The following is a 10,017-nucleotide window of genomic DNA, read 5'->3' on the forward strand; positions in this document are numbered from 1 at the left end:
GAGTCATTACCTCTCACACAGCTACAGCTCCAGGGCCTTATTACTGACACGGCTTGTGTGTGCTTCCATGTGTGTGTGTAAAAGGTGCGAAAAAACACAAACACACACACACACAAAGGAGCTGGATTCGCCTCCATGGTCAGGCCGACTGTGTGTTTCCATGTGTGTGAACCATAAAGTAACAGAGTGCCCTGTTTTTCAGACATAAACCAGCTCGCCAGGGTGATAAAGCCAGAAATGTGTTCCTGACGGGGTCCCTCCTGGTCCCTGATGTCCCGATGACGGCACAGCGGAGCCCACCCAACGCGCACGCTAAAAGACACGCGGGGACGATTCGAGGCCAAACCTTCGACGAGGACATTGATTATCTCACCTTTTGAATGTTTGAACCCAGCAGAGGTGTTGGATTCACTTTGCTTATTTGCCGCTGTTGTGGTGTATTTAAAAAACAAAAACAAATGCGGAATCATAATCAGCTCACCAAAACCTCACAAGAGATGCTGATACGAAGGAAAAGATGTTTTCTGAGGTCCAACCAGCTCAACAGAAAGACTTAAAGCGACAAACTGCCGACTGAGATGAAAATACGTCAAAAAGGACAAAATAAAGCGCCCTGGAACATAATGTCGTCTAACTTTCCAGCGTTCGCCCGTAACCTTGCCCCGGAGCTTATAAATCTCTCACTAACTCTAAATAATGTACACTCTGATGTTTCCACATCTTGAGGCGGTTGTATTTTTCCAGGGGCGGCTCAAAAAGGAGGCCCCCGGCCCGCCAGTAAAAGTTATTAGGCCCCGCAGGCCGGGCTCTGCCAGCAGCATGGAGCTGGAGACATAAGACCCCCAAAACATTAGTAAGACAAACTGTGTTAAGTGTTCATAAAATATCTCATGCAAGGGAACTTTTGATGGAGCCGATTAAGGAAGGGAGCGCGGCTCCTTTTTAAAAAATTTTTTTTTTTTTTAACTGGAGCCACTAATGTCAGTCTTGTGGTTACCTGCAGGCTCACGCGGACCTCCAAACGTCAGCTCAGAAAGAGGCGTTTGTCTACCCGTTCCCCTTGCTGAGGGAGGTCAGAGGTCAGGTTTGTAGCTGGCGGGAACCCGAGAGAATTAAAAGGTCGGACCTCTGCTTCGATTGCGCTGATTCATCATTCTTCAAACTAAGGTTCCCCATCGAGAAAACTAAGCCTGATTTGAAGTAGGGTTCTTGCATTAACAACGACGCTATAGAAAACTGATCAGAAGAGTGAGTATTATAAACACAATTATTGATGTTATATCGACGTCAATATATATTTAAAATAGTACATTTTTGAAGCTTTAGAAGTTTAGCAGCAGTTGATTTGTAATATCATGTTTTCATGCAAATAAACATTAGTTTAGTAATAATGATAACGGGAATGAAGCTGAATTACACAACAAGGAGTCGAAACATCTTTGTAAAACTCCTCTGATACTGTATGTTAACAGTATTTTCTGAACACTATTATCATTTTGCACTGCACTGCCCTCTGGTGGTCACTAAAGTTCTCATGCCAACGTCCATACGTCATCATTACGCGTCTTGTGTCTCAGGTCGCAGCGTGTGAGCATAACATGGGGAGAGCGTTAAATTGACATTTAACAACTGTAATGTTTATATTCACACAACCTTGACTGCGACGACTTTTAGCGACAGCGTAAACTGCTGTGAGTGGTTAGCTAAAAGTCAAAGTTAGCTCAGCTAACGTTAGCTATACTCGCGTGGCTGTACTACCTTTCGCTTGTTTTGCTAGCTTCCAGCCCGCTAACAGCATGGACAACACGCAGCAGAATTCCATCGATCTCCACGGAGATGAAGAAATTATTGAAGTCATCGACCTAAACGAGATGGAACCTGGTCCCGGTTGGTTGAAAACTGTTTAAGACGCTACTGCGAGTCACTGTTGGCAATATATTTTACTTTGGCCACACTTGCGTCGTGATAGGTTCTTTGGTTTTGGTACCTGGAAAATTTAACCAAAAATAGCTCAGGATTTGCGGGTTGTTTTTTTTATTCGAGGACCCCCATTTATAATCACAATGTGTTTAATGTTATTTGTCACATTACTGTTATCCTATCTGCACAACTCAATTTTCCTTAATCATCTCTAATTGCTCTTGCTTTGTATGTACTCTTTATTTTAGTTGATGCACCTTTTCTTATTCACCCTGTTTTTATATTGATGCACGTCCTTGTACTGCAGCAACCACCGAAAAGGCGTAGCTTGTTCTCAATGGCAATTTTCTTTCTTTCTCACCAAGACGACTTGGCTGATGACTTGGAGGATGTTGACTTTGAAGACGCCGGAAACGGACACGATGACGAAGGCTGGGAAACCGAGGACGAGATGGAAGAGGACCAAGACGACAGCGAGCTCACCTTCTCCAAACACACAGGTAACCCCTCGCCTTCGATTCCACGCTCTGCGATAGCAGACGGACCCGGTCGGTTGAACTCCTCAAACTGCCTTTCTTTGGCCAGGCTCAGTGTTCTGCGTGGGTTTGGATCCCGTGACAAACAGCATGGTCGTAACCGGAGGGGAGGACGACAAGGCCTACGTTTGGAGGCTGAGCGACGGAGAAGTTCTGTTGGAGTGCACCGGTGAGTGTGGGACGCAGACCGAAGGCCGCGTGTTTTACGCCTGCATCATGCAGTCACATAACAGCTGCAAGGCGCATGGACAGAAGCCATTGTTTTCTTTTTTCTTTCCACAGGTCACAAGGACTCTGTGACGTGCGCCGTGTTCAGCCACGACTCCTCCATGGTGGCCTGCGGCGACATGAGCGGCTTGATCAAGGTCTGGAAAGTAGAAACCAAAGAGGAGATGTGGTCCTTCGAAGTGGGGGATCTGGAGGTAACGGCAAAAGAGTGTAATCCACAAAAAGGCTCCTGCAACGTGTGTCTGTCCGTCCACCGTGGGGAAAAAAATCTTTCCACAAATCTTGCCCACAACATGAGACCGATCTTCTCTTTGGCCACCAGAAGTAAACTGCAGTGGGCAGTAGTGGGAAATGGTCTGTCTGTAAAGTAGCTGTTGTTTAGAGGCTCTCTGCCTGCCTTCCTCCCCAGTGGATGGAGTGGCATCCCTGCGCCGCGGTGCTGCTGGCGGGCACGGACGACGGCAACGTGTGGATGTGGAAGATCCCCTCAGGAGACTGCAAAACCTTCCAGTGTTCGGCCTCTCAGGCCACCAGCGGCAAGGTGCTCCCCGACGGTGAGGGACATTCACTCACCCAAATGAGCTGGAGAGGCCCTGGTGAGAGATGCTGAGTTGTGACAATGTCTCCCCAGGTAAACGAGCTGTGGTGGGTTATGACGATGGAACGGTGCGTATCTGGGATTTGAAGCAGGGAAACGCCGCCCACGTCATTAAAGGTGAGCTCAAAATGTAGCTTGGTCCTGATGGGTTTTTTTTGTGTGGATGAGAACCAGCATTCCTAAATCATTGTAGATACAATCAGACCATTTTTTTTATTTCATCATAAAAGCATTTTACGAGGAGGATGTGATTCTCTGGTGAACTTGTGACTCTTCTGCTCCAACCCCAATGGGGAAGGCCCTTGTTTAGATGATGAGAAAGCGGTCAAGAGATGCTGAATAGTAAACATCACTTAACCCCAAATGAAGAGACTGTACTCTGAGCTGCTTCTAAAACAATTTTCACCCAGAAAACTCTGATCACTGTTACTGAAAATGTTTGGTTTTGTCTCGTTGGACAGGTCAGGACGCACACCGGGGGGCGCTGACCTGCCTGGCGTGTAACAAGGACGGCTCTCTGGTGCTGACGGGCTCAGTGGACGGTTTGGCCAAACTCATCAACACCGCCACCGGCAAGGTGGGTGTCCGAAAAGAGTCCATGCGCCCACAAAGGAACATTGTTGTATTGCTGCTTCATGAGAGTTCTCTATCAGCCTCTAAGCTCTGCGTTTGTGTGCAAAGGTGGTCGGAGCGTTCTCTGTGGATGGAGGCAAAGCCAAAGGCTCCAAAGATCCGGAAGAATCCAACTCTGTCGAATCTGTGGGATTCTGCAACATGTGAGTAGAACTTTTACTCCCCCGGGTCCCGTAGCTATTTGCTATGGGTTTCCTGTGAAGCTGAGCTGCAGTTTTATTTGACGTTTTCGTCTCTCTCGTCCTCTGCAGCCTGCCTCTCGTTGCCGTGGCGTACCTGGACGGGACTCTGGCCATATACGACCTCGCCACCCAGGTCCTGAGGAACACGTGCGCCCACGAGGTACCACGCGGTAGAGTGTTGTTTAGCTGCTCCATGTGCCACGTCGAAGCGTCCCTGAGCAAGACACCTAACCCCTGATTCTACTTCACTGCGTCCCTCCAGGCCGGCATCGTTAGCCTGCAGTGGGAAGAGTCTTCTTCTGTGGTGGCCACGTGCTGCTTAGACGGAGTGCTGCGCCTATGGGACGCCCGGTCCGGCGGCATAGTGTCCGAGTACAGCGGCCACACCGCCGAGATCCTCAACTTCGCCGTCAACCGGTACGAACGGACTTCTACACTTCCTCTCCGTCCGTCTCTTGTCGTTTTTTCAGCGACGGTCTTTTTGCTGTTTTTTTTTTCGATGGCTAATGTTTACTCGTTTATTCCTTCAGGGAAGCGTCCCTCGCCGTCACCGCGTCCGGAGACAACCAGGCGAAGGTCTTCTGCCTCCAAAGACCCGATCGGTAAAGGGAGCGGAGGAGACGTCGCGGACACTTTAATGACGTCAGACTCTTAGTCCTCTGACACTCTCCTCTGGATTTTAAAATGTGTGCTCCCCTGCTTTGGTGGGATTGTAGCATCCAAAAGATATTTTTTTTTTCCAGATAATTGATGCTCAACTGAAGAAACCGAAGCTGCTTCTCTGAACCTTCTTCTAATGTTTCTACTTACAGATAAAACACAGACAGCGAAGTGGATCCATTTTGGTTCTGGTTATATGTCGTTCCGTGATGTATCTCGTCCTGGTTTACTCACTAACAGGAAATATGCGTCACTTCGCAGACACATCATTCTGAAATTAGTTTGCCAAGTGTAAATACAACACAATAAATCATCTACTTTCATCAGGGGGGGGACTGTGAAAGCTCATCGGCTAATGGCTCATCAATCACCTGCTGGGAGAATGATCTCGTGTGGGTCGGCCTCGATGACGTGACGCGTACAGAGTAGGGTTGCGAAGGGGTCAGGGGTCAGGGTCTGCGCCTACGGATGCTATTTAGTACAAAAACACGACTCCGTTTGATCCGACGTGAGTAGTACAAAAAAGTCCAAAATGTGACTTTTAAAAGTGTTTGCATGCATGTCTGCTTATGACAAGGCAAATACAGTGAAATTACCCCCGAACTTCCAGTTTATTCCCAGTAATTCCTGAATATTCCCGAGGAAAGTTTCCAACTTTGAATGTTCCTGGAGTTTAAGAACCCTAGACGTGAGCACATTCAGGGGGTCAGGGGGCTGTGGTTTGCTTCAGTTGTAACTGGTACGGGAAGAGGGAGGCGTAGGGAGTCGGTCTGCAGTTTTCCCCCAAAACCACAAGATGTAAATCAGCTGCAGGATATTCAAAAAGCGGACGCACATTTATAGTGACGCACCGTGGTTTATTGAGGCCTGGACGCGTAACACTCTCTTTTAAAAACACATTAAGATTCTAATCATTTAATGGAGAGCTTTATTCAGCCTGCCACAAATACTATCAGGATACTAAAGCCATCACTCCTGCTCAGGGCACATGTGACTTCCTGTTTTCATCGTGTTGGTTATGCTCGGTGAGATGCACTTTGAGGCACAAAATGCACGCGTTTCTGCGCAATAACACCTGTTGGCGTGCGTGTGGCGTTCAGGGACCGCCGGATGGTTTCCTCGTCCGTCACAAGAGCCCCGAAGGACAAAGGCGAGCAGGATCACCGCCTCTTCTTGGCTATTCAATGGATAAACAGATGGCGAACAATGCGCGCGTGGAAAGGCCGGTGCCAAGGCAAACACGTGGGCAGGAGGGGGGGGGGGGGGACCCATTGAAATCTCTTTTATAAAAGCTCACTCGGGAAGTAAAAAGACACCCGGATATTAGATGACTTATTCCAAACAGCGTTAACGCGGGCCTCGGTTTATTCAAGCAGCTCATTTAGAGGCTCACATCTGCCCCCGAGACAGCCGTCAATGACTCAAGTCGCGCGCTGGAAGTTTCCACGAAACACGCAGATTAGATCGGAGACGCTCCGTCCCGCTCCGGCGTGATGTTGTGGCTTCGTGTCCAGCCCGTCCTCCCTGCGTAGTGTCTTCTAGACTCTGGAACGTGTTTGTTTGAAGCCCTTATCGGAGGCTCGTCCATCTCCCCCCAACAACCCCCCCCCCCACCCCCCCCCCCCCCCCCCCCGGTGGAGGATTCCGCGCACTGTTTGCGCGTGTAAGTTCAGGTCAGCGAAGGGACACGCGAAGGCAAACTCAATTACGACCAAACAAATACGCAGGTGATTAACGATTCCCTTTGTGGCCCAGAGAGTCAACATTAGCACGGAGCTCGTTGCGCCGACTCCAAAATCCACAAATGGTTGCTTTCGGATTTCTGTTTGTAATTCGAAAAGAAAAAAAAAATGAGACGAATGTTTCAATGTGACTCGAGTATCCAGAGAGTCTTTGGGCTCAACTCTTTAAACGCCTGGCTTCAGCTCAGCTAAACAAGAGCCAATATAAATAAACAAATGTGATGAATTAAAAGGGTATTATTTTAAAATCTTGCCAAAAGGTTTGAGTTTTGATGGCTTATGGTTGTTTCTGTATGCATTTGTTTCATCATTCTTTTCTACGTGTGTGTGTGTGTGTGTGTTATTTCCCTTCTTTGGGCCCTTTTTCCACAAGTTCAAAGAAAGCCATGTTTGTACAGCTTCCAAATATGCCGATAAACAAAATGATTACCCCGCTGGGACAGCTTAAACATTGTAAACCTCTTGGAGGCCGGAGGAAATATGCATCAGTGGGAAGGACACTAACAGCTGTGTCGTTGCTCCCTCGCTTCTCTACCTGAGGTCTCCCTCAATTCAATTCATTTTATTTTGTATAGCCCAAAATCGCAAGTCTGTACACATGCAACATCCTCTGTCCCGAAACACTCACATCGGCACAGGAAAAACTCCCCAAAGGTCACGACCATCAGACCCTCGTGGGAGGCCCCCGGGAAGCCTGCTGATGTTACCCAGGAACGTCCTCGGCGTTCTCCATCATCCTCCCGGTCCGTGGGCGTGGAGCGGCAGTCCCGGGGGGGGGGAGAGGGGGGTGAGACCACCACACGCAGCAGTGTGCACTTCCCCTTTAAAGGCACACAGAGAGGAGGCTGCATGGCTGCTGGTCAGTTTGCACTGATGCTGCTGTGTGGTGATTCTTACACAAAGAAGGAGGGGAAGCTGCTTTGGTGCGTGTGTGTGTGTGTGTGTGGGGGGGGTGTTGAAGGCGGGATCAGTGTGAGATGCCGAGGGAACCGGGTGGAGGTCATCCGGAGAGGGATAGGAAACGTCTTCACTTTGCCAAAGAATACATGACCGGACTGCGCCAGGAAAGAGGTGAACGTTTTTTTTGTTTGATTCTTCAAAAGTATGTGGTTCTTTGTAACGTATTTTTACATAATTCTGGAGATTAACTTTAAATAGAAACATTTCTACTGGTTTAAATCATTTTAATGTTAAGAAGCTCTGTTATATAAGTATCTTTGCCAAAAAGGGGCGGGGTTTATCGAAATAACAGCAATGGAAGTAAACCCAATTTGTTCACCTTCTGCAGAGCCTTTTTGGGCTGTATCTATTGCACAGGACCGTAATACCATTTAAATTCCCTTTTTTGAGCTTTTTAGCCAATTGTATGTTAGTGGACATTAAAAATGCGGACATTTTGCCGAAAGTATTTGTAAGATGGCGGTCATGCACATGAGCAGCTGCAGTGCAAACAATAACGTGACACATTAGAGTCTGTTTATAAAAGGGTTAGGGTTAAATGATGGTTTATTGTACAATGTGAGATGATCCAATGACCTGAAACCAACAACCATGAAGGTCACGCATGTCGAGTGACCTCCAGGACGTAAAACAGACGCCAGGTTGAGTGTAAGTGAGTCCTCAGGCCCGTAAACGCATGCTCTAATCCTGGCTGTCAGCTAACAAACGTTACATTTGTTTAAGAGGTGACAGCATGTGATATTTTAAGGAATATAAGTATCTTTAATTCAACAAAGAAGGCTTCTCTCTTGGAGGATTGGAGTTTGAAAGGCCGCTTTGCTTGATCCCCACTAAAATGTTTACCTCTCTTCAAGAGGTTTCCGCATTCTTTTCCTGAGATCCAATCTCATTTTCCATCTCTCCTCAATGGCATTTCCTCGGGAAAGGTTCTCCAGATGTTGACATTTCACGCCTCTTCTCTTCCCTACAGCTTCTCCCCCGCGCCCCCCCTCTGCAAGGTAGCCGTGCCTTGACCCGCCATGGACCGCAACGACTCCCGCCCTCTGCTCTCCAGGGAGCAGCTCATCTACGCCATCACCGTGCCGCTGTCGACCTGCATCGTCTTGGCCAACCTGGTCATCATCCTGGGCATAGCCTGGAACCGCCGGCTCCACAACACGCCCAACTACCTCTTCCTCAGCCTGCTGGTGGCGGACCTGTGCACCGGCGTGGCGCTGCCTTTCATCCCCCTGATGGGCCTGAACCGGGAGTTGAGCTCGGGCTCCTGCCTGGTGGCTCACTTTTTCCCAAACTTCCTCTTCCTGGCGTTCCTTTTCAACCTGGTGATGGTGCACTATGAGCGCTACATCTGCATCGTCGACCCCTTGCATTACGGCAACTTGTGGATGCACCGCAGCTTCCCGCTGGCGCTGCTCGCGGTGTGGGCGCCGCCGCTGCTGTACGCCTCCCTCCCGGCCTTCGGCTGGAACAACTGGACGGCGAGCGGCCCAAACGCGACGGCCCCTTCGAGCTGCCCGCCGAACCGAACCGCGTGCTGCTCGTACAGGCGGGTGTTCCCCAACGCGTTCATCTACCTGGAGGTGTACGGGCTGGTCCTGCCCGCCATACTGGCCATCGGCGGCATGACCGGCCGCGTCCTGTGGATCACCCGGGGCCAGCTGAGGGACATCTGCCGCCTCCATCGCTCGCTGGAGCGGGGCCGCCGGGCCTCGGACCGCGAGCACAGGCTGAACCTGCGCTACGCGCGCTGCGTGGCGGCCGTGTCGGTGACCTTCCTGGCGTGCTGGGTGCCGCAGCTCATCTACATGCACGTGTGCATCGCGTTCTTGATCAGCGACACCAGGTGGAGCTCCACCACGCACATCGCGCTGTCGTGCGCCGGCGTCGGCAGCGTGGCGGTGGTGCCGCTGGTGCTCGGCCTCGCCAACAGGCAGTACACGGAGCCCGCCTGCACGCTCCTCCGCAGAGCCCGGGACAGATGGTGCAAGGGTCAAGGGCGGGGGAGGGGGGGGCGGTCGGAGGAAACAGTGGGGAATGTTTAGCAAAGATGAACCTGCAGGAAACAATGTTTCCTCACAATTTAGTTCTCTTAAGTTTTACCGGCACAAGTGATAAAACGGTCCTTTACATTTTCATCATGGCCCACAAAAATAATCGAATAAATTTCTCAGCGTGACCGTTTGATGGGGTTTGTCGAAAGATCTATAACGGAAAACATGCTGTGCAATTTGTTTCCCCAAATCGGGAGGAGTGAGTGTACAGTGCGTGGGTGGAAAAAGAGACTTTGATCCAATTAAATGAGGAGGGATGAGATATCATCAGGTCAGGTGACACTGTGTCGCTGGAGAAGGTTGACATCACTGGAGGACTTCCCATAGTGTCTGGACTCTCTGTGTGTTTATGTAAATGAATAAGAGGGCAGACGTGTTCTTCGTGACGCTTTATTTATTAACTGTGCTTGAATCTAAGTATTTGACAGTAAACTCTGATGCTGACTCCGGTTTCCTTGTGATCATTCGCACGTGAAGGAAAAGAGATCTCCAGCACGCAGGTTCCGG

General features: G+C 49.6%; 2 protein-coding genes across 2 annotated transcripts; both read left to right on the forward strand.

The window, feature by feature from the left end:
• Nucleotides 1–1,549: 1,549 nt before the first annotated feature.
• aamp (angio-associated, migratory cell protein) lies at nucleotides 1,550–6,367 on the forward strand. The gene is made up of 11 exons (XM_037472556.2): nucleotides 1,550–1,887; nucleotides 2,286–2,420; nucleotides 2,506–2,625; nucleotides 2,739–2,878; nucleotides 3,094–3,238; nucleotides 3,316–3,399; nucleotides 3,744–3,859; nucleotides 3,964–4,058; nucleotides 4,167–4,257; nucleotides 4,360–4,514; nucleotides 4,628–6,367. Exons 1-11 carry the CDS (start codon nucleotides 1,797–1,799, stop codon nucleotides 4,701–4,703), a joined length of 1,248 nt encoding a protein of 415 aa, XP_037328453.2. The 5' UTR covers nucleotides 1,550–1,796; the 3' UTR covers nucleotides 4,704–6,367.
• Nucleotides 6,368–7,465: 1,098 nt separating this feature from the next.
• LOC119221735 (G-protein coupled bile acid receptor 1) lies at nucleotides 7,466–9,954 on the forward strand. Its single transcript, XM_037477793.2, has 2 exons — nucleotides 7,466–7,570; nucleotides 8,430–9,954. Exon 2 carries the CDS (start codon nucleotides 8,479–8,481, stop codon nucleotides 9,499–9,501), a length of 1,023 nt encoding a protein of 340 aa, XP_037333690.2. The 5' UTR covers nucleotides 7,466–7,570; nucleotides 8,430–8,478; the 3' UTR covers nucleotides 9,502–9,954.
• Nucleotides 9,955–10,017: the final 63 nt, after the last annotated feature.

The sequence above is a fragment of the Pungitius pungitius genome, chromosome 3, assembly GCF_949316345.1.
Source record: "Pungitius pungitius chromosome 3, fPunPun2.1, whole genome shotgun sequence".
NCBI lineage: Eukaryota > Metazoa > Chordata > Actinopteri > Perciformes > Gasterosteidae > Pungitius > Pungitius pungitius.

What these genes read in the sequence shown, in the direction of transcription:
- aamp (XM_037472556.2), top strand. Translation starts at nt 1,797, where the DNA reads ATGGACAACACGCAGCAGAATTCCATCGATCTCCACGGAGATGAAGAA. An exon ending in AGTTCTGTTGGAGTGCACCG is followed by an intron (nt 2,626 to 2,738) that starts GTGAGTGTGGGA and finishes TTCTTTCCACAG; the next exon opens with GTCACAAGGACTCTGTGACG. An exon ending in CGGCAAGGTGCTCCCCGACG is followed by an intron (nt 3,239 to 3,315) that starts GTGAGGGACATT and finishes ATGTCTCCCCAG; the next exon opens with GTAAACGAGCTGTGGTGGGT.
- LOC119221735 (XM_037477793.2), top strand. Translation starts at nt 8,479, where the DNA reads ATGGACCGCAACGACTCCCGCCCTCTGCTCTCCAGGGAGCAGCTCATC.